Source organism: Anopheles stephensi, chromosome 3 (genome assembly GCF_013141755.1).
Source record: "Anopheles stephensi strain Indian chromosome 3, UCI_ANSTEP_V1.0, whole genome shotgun sequence".
NCBI lineage: Eukaryota > Metazoa > Arthropoda > Insecta > Diptera > Culicidae > Anopheles > Anopheles stephensi.
In genome coordinates, this window is record NC_050203.1 from 6,161,498 (window position 1) to 6,185,058 (window position 23,561).

Genomic DNA, 23,561 nt, shown 5'->3' on the forward strand with positions numbered 1-23,561 from the left:
TAGTATGTATCGCATTAGAACGATGTTTTATTTTTCGTGATAACTAAACAAGGGGTGTCGCACTGGCAGGGCAGAAGCATTCTAACTAATGGTCCCGCTTCAAGGAAAACGATGAAATGAAACAGGTTTAGCTGGAGTTTTTTTGTTGTAGATGATCGTGCTCACGCACCTTTTTTTCTTCTTCTTATCTCTAGCGTATCAAAGCCTTGCCGGTGTAAGTTTTTGATTTACATCGTTTTGTTATATTTAGCCACAATGTGAACCCAACTGTGACGACCATGGAACAGAAGCTATTATGACGTACAGGGCTTGTGAGGCTGGTAGCATGTTTTGTGTGAGAGAGACTCTCTAGTCTTCAAACGGCAGGATCTGAATGGCCTCCCTGTACGCAGGACTCTGAATGGGATATGAATTGGATTTGAACCCTGGATCCTTTATCCAGCTAAAGGGGTAAAATCGAGTCACGAAGAGCCAAAAATGGCAGGCCGAGATTTCTTGAGGTTGTAGCACCAAGGAAGAAGAACAAAGCGAATCTAATATTCATCATCCGTAGTGTCGTACCCGTAGCTATAACCATATCCATTGCCTTGACTTTGAACGTTATCGTGTCCGAACCCATGGCCATAACTTCCTGCTCTATACACGTTCTGTGCGCCGTATCCACCGTATCCTCCGCCGTATCCACCTTGGTAGCGACCGCCCTGATAAACAGTTTCTCGGTAGGTAACCTGGGAACCTCCTGGGTAGTAGTGAGTGTAGTATCCATTGCCTCCAAAGCCACGACTATAACCTTTAAATACGAAAAGGGAGACAATTGTTAATCCCGGTGGTGGGAGTGAACGGCCACTAGTAAGGATCTCGTCGAAGGGCTTCGATGCGAATCGATCACAATTTAAGCATCGAAATGTACACAACACTCGGCAGCACTATAATTACCTTGCCCGCTAACCATCATGAAAAGGCTGGCCAACACCAACAGGGAAGTCATCTGGAAGTACAATAAAAAATATACCTCATTTACAGGAAACCCTCAACTGTACAATTGTACCACTGACTTACCAAAAATTTAGCCATGTTTGCTCACACGATCGCTCAAAAATGGTTCAAATGAAATTATTCCACCAGAAATGTTATACAGCCTCCGGTTTGCTACTAACTGCTCCCAGGCAAGCTTTAGGGTTCTTTTATAGTGCTCAGCAAACGGAACGGACAAATCTGCAATGACCTCTGTTTCGGCAGTGCGCTTTCGCTGTCCTATCTATTGCTGTGTCAATTGTGCTATCGATTCCGAGAAATCGAATCATTAAGCGCCACAGCAGAAGAAGATCAACCAGTACATTATCAGTGGCACAACCGTGCGATTACACAAAATTGCTAACATGATGCTGCCCGCTATGGGCCAGTGGAGTGAAAGTGACGCGGGAAGAGCACCCAAGACACGGGAAACTTCTAGGTCGATGGATTTGCCTTAACGATCAACCCAACTGTCCCAACGTCCTTTTTTGTATCACGTGCTCTATGTACAACCACGTTAGTTTTCTAGCTGTGGTCTTATTTCTTGAGGTCAAATCATCATTCTAATGGGGTAGATAATATTTTAGAAAAAAAACCATTTATACGTTATTTAAATAATACATAAATTATTAGTCCATTTCTGAACCTGTTTCGCAATGTAAAGCACATTGCATGCATTTAGGCGCAAACAATCGCCGTTCATGTGTGAGGCGAAAATCTGCCACGTGACGATCGCTCAGAATGATCAGCAGCAGACGGCGAACGGGAAAATTATATCTTTGAACGCGACTCCGATCGCACAGACTGAGCAAATGACCTGAGCAACAAAAGGCTAGAATTTTTTGGACCAGACCAGACCAGAACCAGAAAACCTTATCCAATCAGTCGGCGGGCAAGACGAAGTCATAGGTGAAATGGCAACCGAACGGTAACGACAGCACACCGATGCTTTCGCTGAGTTTTGAGGGCAGAACTTTTATGACGTACATGGCTCGTGGGACTCGTGTTATGCTTCTTTTTTATGATCAACGTCAACGAAACCATTAACAGCATGTTGATGAGCTTTTTTATTGGCTGGTACAACGTCCAAAAATCCGACAGGACGTGTTGTGTTCGTTGCTGCTATAGCTGATCGTTGATCTTAAAGTTATAACATTGCTTTAATTGTAACAACTGTAATAAAACGTTGGGCCTGATGACTTCTCGTGATCTCGGAACCGGTTTCCGCTTGAGAGGACTGGTTAAAGCATTCCTTTCTGGAGCGATCTCTTCGTACAAATAATAAGCGGCTGGCTTGTCCTATCTGGTCTTATGAACCAAGAGAAACAAGAAGAATTGAACTTGACCTTTGTATGATTGCATCATACAAGTGCGTAATAGAATATTCCGTTCAACGTCCAGAGGATGCGTAACACCTCGTCAAATTATTTCTTTCGGCTGATTTCGATACATAGAGAGCAAAAAAAAAAAAAACCCCTAACAGTTACATAGTCAAATCACAATTTATTTTGTTCTTAAACAATTACTATACTTCTACTTAATAGCCTTGCGTTTTGTAGCCACCGTGACCACCACCGTGTCCATGGTTTTGATTGTGACCGTGTCCGAATCCACCGCTCTGACCTGGTCCGAATCCACCGCCCTGGCCGTGTCCTCCAGCACCACCACCTCCATGCACGTTCTTGCCACCGTGTCCGTGGGCTCCGTGTCCACCGCCGAATCCTTGCTTACCACCCTGGAAGCCACCTCCGTGGTGATCACCGCCGAATCCTTGCTTACCACCCTGGAAGCCACCTCCGTGGTGATCACCGCCGAATCCTTGCTTACCACCCTGGAAGCCACCGCTCTGGTGACCACCACCACCGTGCTGGTCGCCTCCGAAGTGCTCGCTCTGGTGTCCACCACCACCGTGGCTACCACCACCATGGCCACCACCATAGCCTGTGGGGATAGAGAGAGAGAGAAAACGATCACGATAAACTCGAGCATTCGAACTGAACTGGGTTCTGAATTCTAAACCGATCCCGTTGATCCAGGCCTGAGGCCCTCAAATCTAATCTTTTCCCTCGTTTGGCACTTAAACTTCTCAAGACCGGTCCTCGACTACTCGCTCACGATCATTAGCTAAAATTATCTTCTGCAGCACAGAGTCTGTAGACACAGCACTCGCCAGCACTATAATTACCTTGCGCGCTAACCATCAAGACGACGCTGGCCAACACCAGCAGGGAAGTCATCTGCAAACAAACAAAAAAACATTAGCACATTTTAGCACACAAAAAAACTCTCCCTCCGGGGCATCTTCACAGCCTCCTCAAGAACAGAACTCTGCCACGGACGTACCATAAACTTGGCCATGATGTTTTCTTTTTTACGATGCACAAAAAGCGACGAGCACGAAACCAGTACGATTACGACAGGGCTACGTTAGACAGACTCCACAGTCCAGTTTGCAACTAATCACTCCCGAGAAGATGCAGCGTTCTTTTATAGCGCTCGGAGGCTGAGCTCTGGACGGAAAGGGGGCTGCCTGCAATGACTTCATTTTGGGCAGTGGGCCTTCCCTGCCGCTGTTGTCAGTTGCTGTATGTGTGTGTGCCACTTCCTTCGATTCTATGGGCCTTGAGCTGAGCCGCAGTCGCCGAGGAAGAAGATCAACCAGTTCATCAGCATCGCATCGGCCGGCCGGCACGAAGCTTACGATTGCACGCAATCAACAACAATCCGACAACCGACCGTCAGCAAGGGCCTGACGAGGACAGGTGAGAGAGAGAGAGAGAGAGAGAGAAGGGCCGGAAGGTGGGTTCTTCCTCCAACCGGGTGTACGTACCTTAATGATTGCGTCCGCCAGCCCGTCGAAAAAACCGGTCGCAAGGAAATAAACAAACAAGAGAACAAACAAACAAACAAACAGTCAAACGAACGAAAGACACACACACAAACCATGTTCGAATGTGCGCAGCTGGTCTAAGGCAGAGTCAAATAGATGCAAAAATTCTTATCGAACATTCTTGCACACACACACACACACACAACAACAACTTCTTGTACAAGTAACTGACAATCGATTGTCTGCTAAGGATGATTAGATTGTGTACAGGCCGGGTGCACTCTGGCTGCGGCTCAGCACGGCAGGGGGACGACAGTTGTTTACAAATACGCTAAACACGCGGCGTTTTTGCCACCCAGTGTCTCATGCAATCATGGCACTTGCTGAGGACATTTGAGGGATTTATGGAAACTACTAACTCACTGAACAGTTTTGATTGCTTTTTGTATTTTCAACCGGTACCATCATGCGTGTATATGGAACACGTCATGGGGGAGGGAGCCTTATCAGATGGGTCTTTCCAATCGTTTTGACCAGGTTCGTGTTGTACAAGTTTTGGCTAGCAAAAAATGTAACATATTAACGCTTGTTATACAGTCATTATAGAAGAATTGTTTACCGGCATCAAAGCCTTAAGCGGTCCGACTCGCTACTGATGGCTGTCCTATTCCTTCTGTGGTTGGTTGATGCCACGTCTTGGTAGGCAAGGTTCCTGGTCGCCCAGGCGTCTAGGTAGATGAGACCTCTAGGAAGGAGAGGCCCAAAGTTTCTAGCTCTTTAATTCCTTATTTAGCTGAAAAGACGTGGCCCGGTGGTAAATGCGACAGCGGTGCCGATCGTCACACGGCAGGACCGAGGCTCAAATCTCATCTGGACCGTCCGCCCATAGCGAGGATTTGACTATCCAACTATGTATGTGGTAACAATAAGTATGGTAGGCCATAAATGGTAGGCCATAAATGGTAGGCATGACCTAAAAGGCCGTTAGGCCAAGAAAGAAGAAGAAGAAGCTGAAAAGACCTGTCTATGTTTGAAAGGTCTGGATGAAATATGGTGCCAATCCTATCGTGTGAAATACCGGCCCCGGTTAACAGTACATTATCAGGACGATTCTGGAAACTCGGACTTATTTCAATCTAGGGAGGTTCTTTCCAATAAATTCTGCCACAAATTCCGTTCAATTATTTTATAGACTCCTTCTTTTGCATATGTTAGCAGCTTTTTATTAATAATGACATCATTGCCTAAAATCAATTACATCTGATAGAATAACATCCGACCACTTGCTTCCTTCCCGGCTAATGATGGTGCCCATCGTGGGGTCCTTCGTGGGAGTGTTTATGGTCGTCGTCGTCGTGTTGGTGGTGGTGGTGATGTCCCTCTCCGTGTTCTGCTCCAACGCCATGATTACGACCGCAGCCACCCTTTCCATGCTCGTGGCTTGAGTGCGAACCCGAACGATGCAATTGTCCATGTTGCTTGTGATCAACGTGCTTATCGCCGTCCGTATGCTCACCACCATGATCAGCTATATTGTGGCCATGCAGCAAACCATTAGAAGGGGTTCTATATCCTTAAAATTCACGACCAGTAAAACTCACCTTGAACGGACGCGATCGCGATACAGACGAACAACGCCAACAGCAAAGGTCCCTAGACGAATGAGTCGTGGAAAAGCAACAAACTATAGCAACTGGGGAAGTCACTTTCACTGAGGATCACCATCTCTTATGATGCTCCACCTCATGCAACCACATAAACTTACCCATTTGGTCATGTTGAAACGTTTTGGTATGGCTTTGTTTTGCACTAGCAGCAAGAAGCAATGGTTATTCACTGTGCAAGTTACTACACTCGACTGATTCGTTTGCGGCCAGATCGTCTAAAGTCACCTTTATATAGAATTATCAATTCCTGCAGGCGTGCACTAGTTGTAGTTTGGTACCCTTGGTGGCCTGGTGGTATTATCTGTGTAGTGTGATTGGTTTTCCGAAACGATGCACCGGCAAACCAAAACAACAACACCCAGCGAATCTGGGTGGAATACGTTGGGACGAATGTGTACGGGACAGTCGGAGCATTGGTGTGAGTAATGGAATAAAATTAAAAAAAATTTAAAAACGTATAATAGGTAAAAATTATAGGAAAATTTTTCTCCAAATAATTCGTTGTCCTAACCGCGATCGCGTAAGATCTTGCAAATGACGTCATAGAAGTTGAATGATCGTGCAACACTTTAGCTAGCATATGCAATATTTCGTTCCGCACAGAAGGACTGGTGCTCGGTACCGGTGGATGAATAATCATAGCATACGATGCTGGAGGTCACCCGTTATCAGCAGTGTTTCGTGGGTTTGGTAGGGTCATTCGGGTAACGGTTTTTGGTTAATCATTTCAGAAGCTGCTAGGACGTGTACGTCAACAAGCGTGACTAATCAAATGAGCCACAAATTAAGAAAAAACAAGTGGGAAATATGGAATAAAACCTGCTGCAATGAAATTATCCCATAGTTCGCGCCTCACATACCTTCCTTTGTTGAATGGCGTCTTCTCGCGATGGAACTCCCCGGAAGCCGTGATCAACCAGCTGGCTCAGCGATAGGAGTTTCCAGTGTCTATCTTGTCCGTGTCACATAAATTAATCTTAATCGTCCAAAACAAAAAAAGGCAAACAAAGCCACATCTTTCACAAATTTTACAAACGTCGCTTTATTATTTAAATAGATTTTTTAAAACTTTCTTGTTGGTGGTTAGTAACCCGAGAATAGCATTACTTAATGTAAGTACACAAAAAACACAAACGCGCACACGGAAGATAAATACTGATAACGAATCACTTAATGCTGCCCGGCCTCCTTACTGTTCCAGACCCGGTCGGCGGTCGCATTGTGTGGGATCGTCACATTGCGTCCGATGAGGTATGGGTCGAAGCGTTTCAGTTCCTTGATGAAATCACCGTACTTCGGATCGGAGCTGGTTGTCGTTTCCGGCACCTTATCCTCGATATGTTCACCAAAGTCTTTATCCTTGCTAATGAGCGACTCGTCCGGTTTATCCTCCCGCTTGTGGACGGTATTCCGAGCGACACGGACCTGCCCGAACGTTGGTGCATCGGGTGGTAAATTCTGGTGCAGAGCATCGGTGACGGGATCGGCCGGGATCGGTACCTTCTTGCCCGTGACCCATTCGTCGAAGCGTGTTAAGAAATCGGCATACTCTTTGAACTGTTGGTTGTTCTCATTGTTGGGGACACGATCGTTGAAGGCGCCGTTTGGGTACTCTGCGTAGGCATCACCTTGCGGGGCAGCCAAAGCCTGTCCCGCTAGCAGAATAACCGCTAGTACAGAGAGCTGAAACAGAGCAAAGTGCTAATTACTTTATACTGTTGCTTTATAGTTTGCCCAGTAGGTCATTAGGTTTGTTAGAACCGCCCTGGTGCCCCTCTTTTCGCATCCGAAATCCTGCGGTTCGCAGCTCACTTTCCTTAACTAACATTCACCATTGAGCATCAACCGAGTGTTAATACAATTATGCCGATACGCATGATCAGTTTTTTGCATGCGAACATTGTGGCGAGATGCGTCCTAGATGATGTGCAAACATGTGCCAAACGACAGCAAGTGAAACTCTTTTAGCAAATATTGGGCAACACGTTTTGTGAGCTTCGTGTCCGTCGTGTATTTCAACGGCGCGTAACCGATGCGCTACCACGCGGTCAGTTGCCAAAATAGTTATAGAAAACCTTATGGCTTTCTTTTCTTGAAGATGGACACGAAATATCACTCCTTATGCAATTGTTTACTAATGTTTCTCAATCACTGATCATTCTTTTTGATTGAACAAACTGCCATGCACGTGTTTGCCATGGTAATAGCCTACTAGATTTATATCGGCAAAACAGCCTACTATGACAGATTAGGTTGCTCATCGGTAATTCCTTGCTACTGTTGGGAATCTTATGCTTATCAGACTCGATCGCATCTTTGATTGAATGATACAGAAGATCGAAGCATTAGACTACACAAATCGCTCTGCATCTTCGCGTTTTTGACAGCTCTATTTTCGAAACTAAATTGCATTTCTATTCAAATACCTTGACTCGCTGGGGAAGTCGATGCAAAACTAATCCAAAAGAAAGCGTTTCATAACATCAGCGGCGATGCACTTTCACTTCCCGTGGAAAAGGTGAATTTTAAACATGAAATAATGTCACCACCACCTGCTGTCCACATCCCGAAACATGTGGGACAGAAGGTCGCTGATGTCCTCTAACGCAGATTGCTTACAATATTAGCACGCTCTGCAAAGCTTTTTGCATCGACCCACCCGGTTAAGCAATAGTAATGGGCCGGTAAAACCCTTACAACAATTATCGCCAGACCGCTAACCGGATCCGGTGACCAAATTCCTAACACCGCTGCTCACCCGTCCATTCTACGCCACGGATGAGCATATGAGGGTGTCTGCAGGAACGAGTTCTGTCGATGGTGTCAATAGCAGCGACCTTCATTTGCCTACCAATCGCCAATTTAATTCTCAAACTTTGATCGTATTTCACGTGCTCGAGACACAGGCGAGATCCTAAATCCGAAACACCTTACGGGCAAAAGAATCAGGAAATGAAATGCTTCTTCTTCGGGCCTATAAAAATTATGCTAAACTGGGCGAACATTTGGATCGCCACAACACAAAAATGCAAACGATCGTCCATAATAACGGGGATTTAACTCACTTTCAATGGTGCTGCGTTCATCGTCCGACAGAAGATGTGTCGACAGCTGGATTCGCCGCCTACTGAGATGCGTTAAGATCGATACAGCCACTCGCTACTCCACGGTTTCTGTCACACTCGGACTCGGAGAGCACCGTCACTTGAAGCACTAAACTGTCCGGTAGACTCGCTAGCTCCGGTAGCACTGAAAGCTGGAAGCCGACTGACCGTTTCCATCGATAAGGTGATAAATTTTATGCAAAGATCGTCTCATCCCAGCATATTGATGATAGTTTTTCGCACCTCTCGGAAGATCATCTCCATACGGTTGTAGTCCCCGGGCGTCTGGACGCTTCGCTGTACCATACATGCCACTCGTTCACACTGATGACGTCGTCACTGTACCCAGGCTTAGGTAGCTGGTGCTTACCACTTCATGGCAAACTCGACCATCATCGGTCCCTCCCCCCCCGTCGTCTTGACCTTTTGCCATCCAACACGGCACGGGAAGTGATTGATTGGGCGGGTGAGCAATAGTTTAGGCGCTATTTTCACTTTCCACCCTAGGAAACGAGAAATCGCGTGCCAGTTTCCGGTTTCAACCATTTTCCCGGTTCTACCTGCGGCTGACTTTCTCGGCGCGTAATGAGCCTATAAATAAGAATATGACCATCGGCAGTGGCTCGCATTACACTCGAGGCTAACCACTGAAGCACAACCACCACCACACCACCACCGTAGAACGCATCGTAAAATGGCAGCCCGATCACAGTTCCATTCGCTGCTGCTAGTGGCGCTGGTGCTCGTCTCGATTCTCGGCACACAGTATGGTGCCCGTGCCGCCATACTGACGCGTGCCATCGAAGCGCAGAAATCGCTGGTCGAGCGGGAGGAACAGGCACTCCAGGAGGCGAAAGATCAGGTTTATCGGACGGCCCAAAACGCGATGGACGTGTCACGGGATGCCGTATCGAACGTGGCCGAACAGCTCCGGTATGTGGTCGGCTACCCGTGGCGGGTGGCAAGTGAAGCACTGGAGAAACCGAAACTGTACGCAAAGTACATGCTGTACAAGGCATCGAATGCGCTGAACGCCGAACCTGTGACGACGTCCGTGCCGGTGGTGCTGGAGAAAGAGTACACCTCGCAAGCGCCGGAGACGGTTGAGATGGAAATGTTCCCACAGCTGATTTCCGGTTTGCGATCGCTGTTTAACCCGGAACCCGCGGAACCGAACAAGGATCTTCCTAAGCCGAGGTGAGTAAAGCACGGCAGAGGACGCTTTGTTTTTGCTGAGCAACGCGACTTGATGTCACTCTTGTTTTCCTTTCCACAGCCCCTACATCGAGGTGATTGAAATTAAGCAGAAGCCGTCGGAGGTGCCAGTCCCACAGCCCGCTATGAGCGAGATCGATAAGGAGCCGCCGAAGGAAGTTCTCCAGATTTAGGAGCAGAAAGCATACCATTAGACGCTTAATCGGCAATCTTAACTTATCAACAACATTTTCGCTTAATAAACACCACAGTCGTAAGGAATTGGTTTCTATTGCTTTACAGCGATTTTATTGCAAGACTTCCGTGTCAATAAATATCTCATCCTTGCACTGGCCGTTTATGGCTAGGGTCTGCTAACGACGCCTGCTAACGACAAATATCGAGAGGTCCTACCCCGGTTGTTGCTGCGTCCTCGACTAATCTACCTATCGGCTATCGCTTTCTAAGCTTTAATTCTTACCCGCTCCTATGCTTTACACCAATGGTTCACAACCTCGAGCGATTCTGCTCCGATTTGCTGTTTGCAGCACACAACACCCTCATGGCATTGTTGCCCCTGCAAAGGGTCGAACTGTTGCTCTGCAACTAGAATGCGATCTAGTGTTCTTACACGTGCGCCTTTTCAAATCACAACACCGCCTCGCACACTAGCGGCGGCTTTTGTACTGTTTTACTGTCTAAAGTTAAACTTTACCTGTTACTCCTAACTACGATATGACAGTTACGTTAAGGAGGTTCCGCATAAAAAGAAAGAAAGAGAGCATTTGCAGCCAATATCATATCCATCCGATTCCTTCCGCTCTTTCTTTTCTCCTCCAATTGTGATTCTCTACGCTTGCTACCGACACGATTACAGCTAATATCACATTTGCATGACGCAAAATCTCAAGCTCTTGTTTTGTTCTAGGGTTTCCTTCTTCTTTGTTGTTGCTTTGTACAGCTGCTGAGTGAGGCTTAACGCATCAGCACGCGGTACCGCTTGGTGGCTTCGGGCGTGTGTACGGATGCAACGGACAGCAGCAGCTCCATATCGTTGGCAGTGATATCCATCGCGGTGGTGATCGAGCTCATGGTGCAGAAGTCAGTGGCCAGCATAATGCTTGCGATCGTTTCCGACTGGAGATAGAGCTCGCGCAGCTTCGATTCGATAAACGCCATGCACTGGAAGCAGAGGAGGATCGTTCAGTTGAATATTCTGATTAGGGCAGGCACGTTGGTTAGTCCGCTTAACCTACCTGATAGGCGGAGATCCCGGCCGACCACATCGCATTGACAGCTTCCAGCATGGAGGACACCAGCTGCGACATCCCAATGATGTCGCCATCCACCAGCGACTGCGACGAAAGCAATCGCACCTCGTGTTTGTCCAGATTCGCAACGATGGCATTATTCTCCGTCAGCTGCTGCTCGTACAGCGTGAACCGTGCGGCGAGATGCAGATCCCGCTTCAACGATGCTTCCCACTGGCTCGGTGGTGCTGTGGTCGCTTGCAGCACCATATCCGGCATGTAGTGGTCGGTCATACGGCTAAACAGGGACGGCATGAACCCGGTCCGAAAATATCGCAAACCTTTCTCAGTCTTATCGTTACCAGCGCCGGTGCCCGAATCGTTCGCATGATGGTGATGATGATGGTGATGATCACGGTGATTGGTCCCACTGTCACGGCCACCGGCACTTCCACCGCTTCCACCGACGTTGCCCCCGCTGCCAGCTCCATGGCTGTTTGCACCGACGGAACATCCCGATCCGGTGCCACTGCTATTGTTATTCTCGTCACTACCCGGTGCGGCCGTTCGCATCCCCTTCGGGAAAGGAATATCGATCAGCTTCAGAATGCTCCCGGGATGCTTTACCCGCAGCTCATCATTCTCGTCCAGCGTGGCCATCGCATGCCCCGGAAGTACGATAAGCGGAATGTTTTCTCGCAACAGTGGCCTCGATGGATGGAACCCGGACGCAGCGGCGGCTGCTGCTTCCGGCGCACCCGTCAGACACTCGTCTCCGGCCAGCTGTTCCAGTAGCAGGGTTCGTTCCTTCCTCCAGCACGGTCGATGGTTAGCGTCGGAAAGCTCGCCCACAAACTCCATCTCGGACGCGTTCGTCGGCGTTTGCAGACAGAAAATGGTAGGAATTTGATGACATACCGCACACTCGGACGGTCCATTCTTTCCTTGGTGGTCACTCCATTCGAACGATAGTTCCGAAAGCGGGGACACAATGCTTTCCTCGTCGGACGCAATTCCTTTCCCACGCTCGAGCAGATGATAGTCGGGAAGGTTGCGGCTTTTCAGAAACTTTGCCGCTATCTGTCGGTATCTGTCGAAGCTGTTGAATTTCTGCTGACAACAGTGCTTCAGCGGCTGTACCATGCCTAACGGTTTCAGCACATCGTCGCCGGGTCCGCCCGCTTTCCGATGAATGTCCTTGAGCATTTCATTCTCCCCGAGCACAAACACGACCTCGTTCGGGTTGTTGTTTGCGCTCTTGAGCTCGCTCTCACTAACCGTGTCCTTTTGTACCTTGTAGTCGCCCCGAAGCAGGCTAATGTACTTGAGCTGCTCGAACGCAATTCCTTCCTTCGTTTTCTCTACGCCCCATATCAGGCGTTGCTGCGATTCTTGGGCCGCATCCGATGGGCCCACCTGCCCGAGACTGTTTTCCGTTATGAGATAGGACAAGCGAACCGATTCACGATCGTCCGCATCGTCCAGCCCACGATGATCGTTCGCTTCCAGTACGAGCGCTTCCTGGGCCAGCTCGGCATCGGGTGACTGTGGTGTCGTGTGCAGTAGCGCCACCTTACCGATCTGATAGCGAGCTTCGAGGTACTGCTTTTCGCGCGCGTTCATCACCAGCCCCGTGTCCATGCTTTTGTTGCCTATTCGAAGCTCTTGCCGGACAAAGCGCGAATCGCGGTACACCAGCACGTTTGGAATGTCATTCATTACGTTTTTCTTTAACGCTTTCTGTACCTCTTCACTGCTCGGGTTGGAGGGCATCTCACCGGTGGAAGCTGAATGTTGCGAGATGCCTTCCTGCTGCTGCTCGCCATCGCCACCGAGCGAGACCAAGTTTTTCATTCGCGTCGCCGAACGAACCATCCCGGAGGATGCCGAGCGGAGCAGCGGTTGGGCTGCCGGTTCCAGCAACCCTCCTCCGACCGATCGATCAACAGCAACAGCCCTTTTGGTGTCCTTCGAAGGCAAAACTTCAGCGTCCGATGCTTGCGAGGAAGCGCCCGCCACACTAACGTTTGCCCGCTGCGATATGAAGGCCGTGCGGACGTTTGCTTCATCGAACGATTCCACGTAAACGGTCCTCTTTATCTCCGAGCAGCGTATAAAGTACGACAGCACGTTCAGTATCTTGTCCAGCATGTTGCTCAGCTGCGAACTGCCACAGATGATCGTCTTCGACAGCTTCGTCGGATAACCGACCGCTCCGTAAAGATCGCCGAGCTGCGCCCAAAGCACGCTGTACGGATGGTTGGCGGTAATTTCGTTCATGCGAATCTTTTCCCGCCGAATCAGATCTAGCTTGCTGGTCGGGGACGAATCGTCCGTCGCGGTCATGGCCGCTATCGTTCCTACCCATCCGAGATGGTGCGTTAGGACGGCGGTTATCATCGTGCTGATGAAACTGAAATAAAGAAGCGCCCGTTAGCATTGCTTTCTATCACACCTGTTTGAAAAGTGTCTTACAAATTTGTATCTTTTGTGTCGGCCAGCGACAGCAATGAGCAAAGATCGTTCATAAATGTGCTGGCCAACGAGGCTAGATTGCGATCGGTTAAGGTGCTGCTGCTGAGCGTCAACCAGACTGGGTTGTTTAAGCGAGGCGCAGTAAAGAGATCGTTTAGCCATTGTTGCGTTGAATGCCACGCTCCCAGCATAATCTGTAAATTAATCGTCGATTAGACACCATCAAAGAAACCCCCCCCTCAACTCCCATTACCTGCAGAAATAATCGCCACCGTATGTACGCTTTCTCGACAGCCACCCGAACGCGGCACAGGATCGATTCGAACACCGTCATATGCTCGGAGCAGAACGTGTCCGAGTCCTGCAGCATCACATCGTTCAACCGAATGCAAACCGCCACCCCAAGTCGCTGCTTTTTGCTTGGCGCCTTGCCCTGATAGTTTGTGGCCGTCGACAGCAGCTCGCCACTGTATGCTTTCCGGCGGTTCAGCTCCATTGTTTCACTGTTCCGTCGATTGCGGGACACCACACAACCATCACTAGCCGCCGCATGCGTTGCCGTCGCGTGCTGACCCACCCCGTTACCCGACATCATCTGACCCAGCTCATCCAGATGCCCCACGTGATCGGCAATCGTGTGACGGTTTTCGAACGAGGTCGACAGATTCTTGGAGACTCGCCGATGGAAGCTACCGTACGAGTGGCAATCCTCCAAACTGACACAGTTTGGCGGCGGTGGAATGTCCATGCTAAAGTTGTCCGTGCTCATCCGTCGAATGCAGTCGAAATCGCTGTAAATCGAGGAAAGACTGCTGCGGTGGGAAGAAGACGCTGGATGCCGTGATGATCCCGATCCGGAAAGGCCCCACGGATCCGTCCCACCGTAACCGGAGTCAACGCCCGAGTTCGACGAGTGGCGCTGGTTGGCAAAGCGGTCAAAGTTGCAGAACTCTGCCGGTAATACTGGGCGCTGCCGGTGCAACATCGACGGGTCGTGTTGCGTGGCAGTGGAGGACGTGACGGTGAACGAGTGTAGCGATCCCGTACCGATCGAGCTGAGATCGCTCACGGACGGATTGTAATCGACACAGTTTCCGCTAACACCACCAGCACTGCCAACGCCACTGCTTCCACCGTTGATAAACAGTTCCGAGCCGGGATAGGTGGATACGGACGACTTCTTCGTACCGCTGTTAACTGGGGTTGGAAATACGAGCGAGCACATCAGCGTCTTGGGAGCCTTTAGCCAGTGAACCTTAAAGCTGCTTCCACGGAACGCGATCGGTGCCGATCCGAACACCATCTCTTCAAACTGTTTGATCTCCGTCTTGAGCAGCGCCTCATTGCGTGGATCATTTTGCTAGGGAAGCACAGCGCAAAGGCCCTGTTAGTACACGAGCAGAAAGTTGGCTCAGTCGTAATATTTACCTTGCGCACCCGGTAGACGACATTGCAGTGATCACACTTTTGAACCTGCGGCACTGACGTTGGATGATGATCGCTGGCAAATGCTGCCGTAGCCGCAGCGCTGGCACTATCGGACGAAACCTTCTCAACGGTGCTGGAGTCAAAGAGCAGCTTTCGGCCTCGAATATCACACTCCTGGAATACCAAAATTCGAACCTGATCTGCACTGAACGGGAACTGTCTAGTGGGCGGGAAGACGACATCACGTTGGGTATTATTAGTACACACTCACATGGTTCAGACAAAAAAAAAGGATGGAAACACTTCAACCAGATAGGATTGTTTTATAGCTTCGTATAAAAATCTGATCAGCATTACGCTCTCAATCTGCTACTGCTATATACATGGTGATAAGAACGCGACCATGGGACACAACAAAACAGATGGACCTCTCACTCGATGATTACCCTGGATTATGGATGTTCGTCTTATCTATCTATCGGTTACCAATACGAGCAAGCCGCTGCTTGAATCATTTATGTCTGTAGCACACATGACAACATCTTTGACCCAAATTCTATGTAAAGCGAACGAAGAAATAGGCATAATTCTTTCCATTTTTTTGCTTCGATTATTGAACTTAATCAAATGACTTATCACTTCCATAAAGCTCATAAAAACAAACGATCATAAACCGACGCTGCTTCAATATTGTTGCTTCCTTATCGTGCAAGCACACGATAGGCGCGAGGGCGCGCACGCGCATTCAACGCGCAGCAAAATCTGTAAACCACAACCGCGAACAGATTAAAGCGAAATGTTCGTTCCCCCCCCCCTCGCATCTGCTCGCATCTGCTGCTGCTTTTGTGCGTTCCAAAGTCACGCGCAATTCCTTCATCAAGTCACATGACCGTACCGCAAGAGCCGCAGGATTAATGACGCACCCGACAGCAGCTCCGGTTCGATTGACACCGTGCATGTGACACCGAATAGTTTACAAACGTTTTGCCTTAATCCACCATCGACGAAACGATGATAAATTATTGCATTATCCTTTCGAGGGATTAAGGCCCCCCCGATAAGGAGTTTTGCTCCACCGTATGATCGATCGCTTCGATGTTTATCGAACGTGATTACGTTGTTACTGGCAGTTGTTTCTAACAGACCACGGGAAGGTAAACATAATCGACCGCTTATCGATCCGTGTAATCACTATCGGACCTGTAACATGTGCCAAATGTGTCGCGTGACAGATTCCACATTTCCTCTGCAGACAGCACGACTCGGTTTGATAGCGAAGTGCGCCGCACAAACCGAAAATTTGGCGCAAAACAGGCGTTCGTGTGTGAGTGTGTGAGAACAAATAAATGCACGTGACCCAGCATACGCAAACCGCTTATCGTGTGACGATCAATAAAAACCGTTCTTTATATAAGATCCTTGTCGTCGTAAAAAAGAAAACCACTCACACTCCCCAAGCGCCCCAAGATTACTGAATGACGATGACGATTTGTGCTTCCGCTTTATGGTCCCACACTTTGCTCATTAATTTATGAACAGCGCTCAATCTTGGTCGACAATTTTTGAAAGAGTAGGAAGAAGCAAACGCCACATTAAAAGAATTAACCTGTCGGCCCCCCATCCCCCCCCCCCCCCCCCAAATCCAACCGCAGTGAGCCGGATTGAGGTAAACAAGGCACACACGATAAGCTTGTTGTTCTTCTTCTGCAGCACTTAAACGATCATCACGAGCTAGAGGCTAAACCCCTTTGCGGAGGGGGTTAATAAATCAGAACTCAATTCTCTGTCGCGGCTGTGACGGACCACCCCGCTTTTCGCTATTGTTGCTATAAAAAGTAACATAAACACCCCGAGCTGGGAGAGCAAAAAATGGAACCATTTTCGCTCACATGAGTAGGATGATGTTAAAAGCTGAGAGGACATTATCTCTGCTCACCGTCGAAGCGCAACCAGAGTGCGTTGCCCTGATAAGAATGTCGCTATTTGCATGGGGATTTGTAACGATACGAGCGTCTTGCCGCTGGTTTCGCTATCCCAGGCAGGCCCTCGCTTACGTTTACACAACGAAAGTTCGCACAACAAGCTCATCAGACGCGGCTTGCTGAAGAAGTCCTTTATAGCAGCGCGCTTAGTCAAGCACCGTCATGTGCCAATCGAATATCCGATATGCTGGGGGCACACCAAGCCTCCTCTGTCTATAAGACCAACCCTATCGATCAAGCATTTTTATAGGGGCCATGCCTCAGAGGCTTATTTCAATACTGAGACTGCATCACTGCCATACACCCCAATATATTTGATGTTCTGGACGACTTTGAAGGCGCGACACAACGATTAGCTCTATAGCCCTCTATGAGCTACCAGTACATAAAATCGCTTCACGCAACTTGTTGCACTCGGCAGTTGCATTCTTCAAATAGCAAGACACAACTAATGACGCCATCCGGTGTCGGGAGGTGTACCGACACGACCACATGATTCGTCGACGAGCCATTCATTCACTATTTTTTCGGTCGCTAAAAACAAAACCGTCCCCACAATTACAACGTTTCGATACCATTCCGCCCGCGAGCAACAATGAATCGATTGAGGTAAGTGAAGCCGAAACTAAACCACACACACTACCGAATGCATCGTGTTTAATGAATGAGCACGCAAATGAATGATCATGCCCGCATCCCAGTACCCTATTTTAAGCTCACCGCAGCAGCATCATACACCCAGCGGGCCTCCGCCGTTGGTCATGCGACCGGAAATGCATCCTTCTGACGGAATATTGCAACGGAGCTGTTTATACCGGCTGTCGGTCGACCTTTCGATTGATGATTGACAACGTCCAAAGATCCATCATCCAAGGGGAACGGGAGGGCATTCGTACGGCAGAATTTAGATCACATGATCATCGCCGCGATCGTCTCCCAATTTTTATTAACTCGCCAAAACACACAATAAAACACCACAAGAATGCGTTTCATTCCTCACTGATGACGCTCAAGCTGGTGCAAAGACACGGCGAACCTTTCTTTCGAAGACTCAACCTTTCAACGCGCTTTTTGCTTGTAGAGGGCCCAACCAGAGAGGACGATCTGTTACTTCTTTTTGAGCTCTTTTTTAAAAAAAAATCCTGCTCCTCCTGCTTTACTCTCTCGTCCTTTCTTCCTCTTCCTTTGGCCGGGTTCATTACGCAAACGTACATACAAACACCCACCGCGAAACAGACCACGCGCCCGTGTCGTGTGATGATGCGCTGCAGCAGGCATACCACCGAGCGGCAGGTCTTGTGACCAGCGAGTGACGATCGTTTAGCGAAAGAAATAATTAACACTAACGCTTAAGACACGGTCACGACACACTTCCGTTGTCTTGCCGGCGACAGGCGAGGCCAGGGCGAGACGTTTGCTCGCGGCGAATTTATGCGTTCAAGGCTGTGCCATATGGGACCAGCCCGTCGCCAGCCGAAGAGAGTCGACGCAGTGTCTGGGCTGTAAACATAAAAGCCAAATAAAGTTATTTCCACCCCTATGAAATTGTGTATTCTTTTGTGCGGTGTTATTTTTGGACTGATTCGAAGTGCATGCAGAGCAAACAATTGTTTTGCGCTTGTGAGCTCCACCGAGCGCTGGAACAGTGATCGACGATCGCCGTGCAACTGCTTCATTCATGTAAAAGAGCACAACAATTACAACGTGCAGACGATCGTCACTAATGACGCAAATTGTATCGGCGTTCAGGTCGGATTACCCAATCGATAGTACGATCGATACCAACCCGAAAGAGGTGTAAAAGTAGCTCACGATCGTAGCAGAACGGGATCAAACCTTACATGCAACGTCAATGCACGTGGTATTACAAATCCACCCTTTACAAGGTAATCGACCGCATCGATCCCCAGCGGTGCGGATTCATCTCACGTTCCCCCCTCGGACACCGATCAAAGATTGACCGACGATCCGATCCATCAGAACGGCCCCCCCATTCCCACACCCCCTGCGATGGGATGCTCGTGTGCTGACGCCACCTAAACATACACAGCCACCCCCACATCTCTCGGCCACTATCACTCATACCCTGCGATGAGAGGTTTTCGGTTTCGTTTCTCTAAAAATAATATCCGCATAGATAGAGCGAGACAGCCGGTGTGAAGCAAACAAGATATCGCAACACGGACAGTAAACATCGCAAAATACACGAAGCTGACCCCAACCACACACCCTAGGAGAGATGCAAAAAAAGAAGGCGGCAATAAAAAAAGTAGCACCGAACCCCCCCCCACCTCCATCGGAATAAATGGGGCGCAAGGAAGTAAACATGGGCGGCAGGTTTTTGGTGGGATGGTCACGCAGGTGATCGTGATAGTGTTGGCTGTGTTGGGAGAGCAGGGGGGTTGGGTCGGTCATATGGTGGCCGAGCCGATCGACGGTTGATCAACAGCATCCGCAACATGTGCCTGTCGGGGCGATGAGCGGGGACGCGGACTGGCAAGGGGTTGTTGAAAAAAGCACGTGATTTTTCGGTTTCCTTGCCCATAGTTGTGTCGTTCGGCAGCGGCTTAGCGGGTTGTTCGTTTTGATGAAATAACATTGACAGGGGCGTTTTGAGAAAACAGACAGCGAGAAACGCAAATCATGTCCGTTCGGTTGATTCTTTAGCTGAAGATCGGAGATCCTGTGAGTGAACTTTCTTCTAGTGCGTGAGTCGATCATTGACGATCATCATCGGCATGTGATTCATTAATGCGGAAGCGATATAGAAATGAATTTATCACCTATCCGCTAAAGAAGTGCGGGGAACCTTGATAAATGAGTACATTTCTAGTTCCTCATTACAACGATCGGGATTTATCCGATTCATCACTGTAAAGTTGCAGTTTAACACCTCACGAACAGTGACGGTACACTCGCTTTATCCACCAAACAGGGTGGTGCGCGCGTCTTTATCATTGTCACAAGGGATGCCCCCGAAGCACACGACGACACACCGGCCAAAGACCACCCCGCCACCTGAGCCAGCGAGAGTAACCGGAGACGGAGCGCGCGAGCGAAAGAGACCGGGTAAACTTCAGGTACCGTGCATCAGACAAGAACGGGGCTAATTCTCGTGACTCGCGCATCGTCATCAACGCTCGCCGTCGTCGGCAGCACACACACACACACACTCCCGCCTCCACCCTCCGCGAACTTACTTTAAGAGCGATGGGGACGCAACAAACCGGGCAACCCAACATCAGTCAGCAGAAGGCAAAAATCAGTTGATGTTTCAACCGCGGAAGCGTGCGGCTAGGAGATAAAACAAACGCGCGGAACGATTTGTCGACGGTCAATTCACCAATTCTTGCCCGTTCGCGAAAGGAAAGTCCCGGAGCTGGGAATAATTAGTATAAGTAGTTTATGATAAAACGCACCCCATCTGTACAATGGGAACAACAACGAGCAGTATCGTGAGCCCAAACATAACAAACGCACAGTTCGTGCGTCATTTTACGCAATTTTAATTGGGAGTCTTACGCACTTCCCTTAACGTACCGTTACATCACGGTATGTCACATTGGGTTTGATTTGATATGATGTGGTGTGATAAAAAAAAAACAAAGAACTAATCATCCGCTCTAGTTCCGATGTAGAAAAATCCTCTTTTATTGTGGATCATGGGCAAAGAGGGTTCCTACTCTGGGAAAATTTATCCTTTAGTTTAGACTCCTTTTCGCTTCGAGGAACTTCTGGCAACCAGAAAATATTGCCGAGTTTCTTAGAGTATTCCAAGAATTAGGGCATGGTCATACCGGGGCACTGGATCTCGAGCAAATCAATGGAAAAACGCTCGGATTGATCGGGTGCTACATCATGATCTTTAACGCATAGAAGGTGCGAAGTAGCCTGTTTTATTCATGAAGAACGACCTGCCCGTAATTAGCCTTTTGGTTAGTCTAAAAATCCTTGCGGACTTGTCAGTGGTGGATTTTACCGTTTAGTTTAAGAGATAAGGGGCCCAGAGGTCGGACTGGACTCGTCCAAGGATACTCGCCCTTCAAGAGAACTTCTCGACCAGGTTCAAAATGTAATTACAAACTAGATCCAGAACTCACATACTTTTGGAATCAATTTAGTTTTTAAGGCGAGTTTTTCTCCATGGAATTGAAGGGAATACATCTTGTGTTTCAAACTAAACCACCAACAAACTTATCTTCAGGGTTAAGATGTCTCTCTCTCTCTCTGGGTCATAAAGTTCGAGAATATTGAAAGATCGGTGCATGATAATTTTAAAACAAATCATGTATGATCTCATGAAATGTATTTTTTTTTTCAGAACTTCTACTTCAGGAGGATTATTCCTAGCCAGCAAATGATCTTTTTTCTATCGCTCAGCAAGGAAGTTTCCCTTCTTGCCTACTTACCCGGGGCTTGTTTTCTGTGACGATGAGCTAGTATTTCTTTTCTTGTTGAATAGCAGCTTGTTGAACAGGGCCATCATATATTTATAGTCCAAAAAACCACGACTGGCTCGATTCGATTGCAGAGACACCGAATCGGGTGCAGCAGCCGCCGTTCGTCTGCAATCTTTCTTCCTGTTTTTCGCTAGCTCAGCTTCCACCTAGTCACCCGTCCGTCGTACGGGGACTATTGCTTGTAAATTGCTTCAAAATTCACAACCGGTACGATCGATTCTACTAGGCGCACTTCGATGCACTTCGAGCGACACAGCACAGCACAAATTTGCACATTTTGTTTCCCTTTGAATATGCGCTCGGCTTCTCACATCTTCGCTTATTTCGTTACCGCATTATTGTAACACTTGTTGCAGCGTTGTTGTTGCCCGTTTGGTACGGGTCCAATCACAACCAGCAGATAATCTTCCATTACAACACCGTTTGTTTTGGGATAAACCAAGTGCCTTTGAACTTCCACCCAACTTTAAACGCACGATCCTTTTTCGCGGGGTTATATCCTTCCTTTCCCCCTAGTGTGCCTTACATTACCCAACTAATTGCGCCAACTGACGTAGACGTGCAGTGCGCTGCATGACGCTGCTTCACTTTGGCAAATGGCTTACAAATCACGCCCGTTCTGTGTTCACCGCCAACGTCCCTTTTTTAAGCCACTCGCACGCCAAACTGTCCGTCGGGTTTGGTCGATCGTACGCAACTGGCAGGAACACACACGAGGACCGTCGCCCAATGTTGTTTTGCGCTGCAGGGTTAAGCCACGGTTGTACAGGACCGCCAGTATCACTCCACCCCACTCACTCTATCGTCGGTTTAGTGCAGGCGCACGCGCAGAACGCGGCCCCCCAGGACTGCACGTCACGAGGTAGTATTTTTCGCGGTACGCGGACTACTTCGCCATCGCATCCAACCCCATCGGATACTTTCGGTGCCAATTAGTAGTGGTTGTCGGATTTAATCTACTGCATCCACCGTACGCCAAGTGCGTAGAGATTGTGTCTTTTGCCGGCCGCTAAGCTCTCGACGATTGGTTCACATCTTCACAGCGGCTTCGCTTATCGATAGGACGACAGGCGACAATGACCACAAAGACGACAACAACAACGGTGACCAAGATTGGATGCTGATTGGATCCGGCCAAAGAGCGCCACGGGGTAGGGACGGCGTCAAATTCATTCAAAAATTCCTTTTCACACACAACCACGCACAGTACCGCTCTCCGATAATAATGGCATACCGGCGTAACCGTTTCGAGTTGTTTCCATGATTACGGGGATTAACCGGATGCTTTCTTATTTACCGGCTGAGTAAAGCCGCCGGACAATGTTCCACATTCCCATAGATGGGACACGGATGGGTGAATTATTTGGAGGGTGGTGGAGTGTATGCCAAACAATAACAATCCCTGGCTTGTCTGCCTCCTGTTTGCTTGCTTACGTAGTGCTGACCGCACGCCAGTCATATGATTCGTCTCCGCACCACCACCACACGATTACCGCACCAACACGCTGACCCATACCTTGGCGTTACATTTGCGATGGAGCAACCGGACGCGTTTTTTCACGGCACTTCCGAGACGCACATTCTCGCTTTTTGCACTGCACTTTGATAAACAGAGCACGGCTTTACTGTCGAGCGGACGGAACTTCGGTCACTTGCAGCTAATTCCGTAATTAGATTAACAAATCTAGAAACTTTCTTCGCTCGCTTTGCTCAACCCAAGGTACGACGGTCGTCCGCCGCCATCATCATCATCATCACAGTCGGCTACCAAAATCACTTGTTGCACACGATGAGATGCAACTTCAGCCTTGTCAGATAACTCTTCGGTCACTTGCAGCGATGTTGTGCACTTCGTTATTGCACTCCTGTCCTCTAAATAATGCAAAACTGTTGCTAATACCAAACGAAAGTGAACCAAACGAAACCAAAAACAAACCGAACAAATCTTCTCTTGCTTCTGCTCTTTTTGGTCGCATTCGTTTTTCACTTGACATTTTGTGGGACGGGTTGGTTTATACCTGCTAGTGCGGGGCTGTTCGCGCGTTATTTTGAGCATGTTATTTTACTTTTACTTTAAATTCATTTGCTTCTAACAAGTTTTGCATAATTTGTGCATGTGTTTTATCGGATGAGGATACAAAATCGAAAGGAAATCAG

The 23,561-nt window shown here is 48.5% G+C and overlaps 6 protein-coding genes across 8 annotated transcripts; 1 reads left to right on the forward strand and 5 right to left on the reverse strand.

The window, feature by feature from the left end:
- Positions 1–3: 3 nt before the first annotated feature.
- On the reverse strand, positions 4–1,171 carry LOC118510396 (glycine-rich protein 3-like). The gene is made up of 3 exons (XM_036052153.1): positions 1,060–1,171; positions 937–988; positions 4–790 (listed from the first exon to the last, which is right to left on the reverse strand). The coding sequence occupies exons 1-3, from the start codon at positions 1,072–1,074 to the stop codon at positions 534–536; spliced, it is 324 nt and encodes a 107-aa protein (XP_035908046.1). The 5' UTR covers positions 1,075–1,171; the 3' UTR covers positions 4–533.
- Positions 1,172–2,497: 1,326 nt separating this feature from the next.
- On the reverse strand, positions 2,498–3,517 carry LOC118510391 (glycine-rich cell wall structural protein-like). The gene is made up of 3 exons (XM_036052146.1): positions 3,358–3,517; positions 3,200–3,251; positions 2,498–2,955 (listed from the first exon to the last, which is right to left on the reverse strand). The coding sequence occupies exons 1-3, from the start codon at positions 3,370–3,372 to the stop codon at positions 2,552–2,554; spliced, it is 471 nt and encodes a 156-aa protein (XP_035908039.1). The 5' UTR covers positions 3,373–3,517; the 3' UTR covers positions 2,498–2,551.
- Positions 3,518–5,025: 1,508 nt separating this feature from the next.
- LOC118510397 (urease accessory protein UreE-like) lies at positions 5,026–5,768 on the reverse strand. The gene is made up of 3 exons (XM_036052154.1): positions 5,610–5,768; positions 5,446–5,497; positions 5,026–5,372 (listed from the first exon to the last, which is right to left on the reverse strand). The coding sequence occupies exons 1-3, from the start codon at positions 5,619–5,621 to the stop codon at positions 5,143–5,145; spliced, it is 294 nt and encodes a 97-aa protein (XP_035908047.1). The 5' UTR covers positions 5,622–5,768; the 3' UTR covers positions 5,026–5,142.
- Positions 5,769–6,528: 760 nt separating this feature from the next.
- Positions 6,529–8,908, reverse strand: LOC118510388. Of its 3 annotated transcripts, XM_036052141.1 has the most exons (3): positions 8,859–8,876; positions 8,577–8,778; positions 6,529–7,212 (listed from the first exon to the last, which is right to left on the reverse strand). In XM_036052141.1, the coding sequence occupies exons 2-3, from the start codon at positions 8,595–8,597 to the stop codon at positions 6,682–6,684; spliced, it is 552 nt and encodes a 183-aa protein (XP_035908034.1). In that variant the 5' UTR covers positions 8,598–8,778; positions 8,859–8,876; the 3' UTR covers positions 6,529–6,681. The 3 variants fall into 3 exon arrangements, with proteins under 3 accessions (XP_035908034.1, XP_035908033.1, XP_035908035.1); XM_036052140.1 differs by having other exon boundaries at positions 8,577–8,908; XM_036052142.1 differs by having other exon boundaries at positions 6,529–7,194; positions 8,577–8,894.
- A 319-nt stretch (positions 8,909–9,227) lies between these two features.
- Positions 9,228–10,091, forward strand: LOC118510386. The gene is made up of 2 exons (XM_036052137.1): positions 9,228–9,812; positions 9,892–10,091. Exons 1-2 carry the CDS (start codon positions 9,310–9,312, stop codon positions 10,001–10,003), a joined length of 615 nt encoding a protein of 204 aa, XP_035908030.1. The 5' UTR covers positions 9,228–9,309; the 3' UTR covers positions 10,004–10,091.
- Positions 10,092–23,367, reverse strand: LOC118510333. Its single transcript, XM_036051991.1, has 6 exons — positions 21,354–23,367; positions 14,963–15,182; positions 13,788–14,894; positions 13,535–13,728; positions 11,066–13,472; positions 10,092–10,991 (listed from the first exon to the last, which is right to left on the reverse strand). Exons 1-6 carry the CDS (start codon positions 21,428–21,430, stop codon positions 10,785–10,787), a joined length of 4,212 nt encoding a protein of 1,403 aa, XP_035907884.1. The 5' UTR covers positions 21,431–23,367; the 3' UTR covers positions 10,092–10,784.
- Between the last annotated feature and the right edge of the window lie 194 nt (positions 23,368–23,561).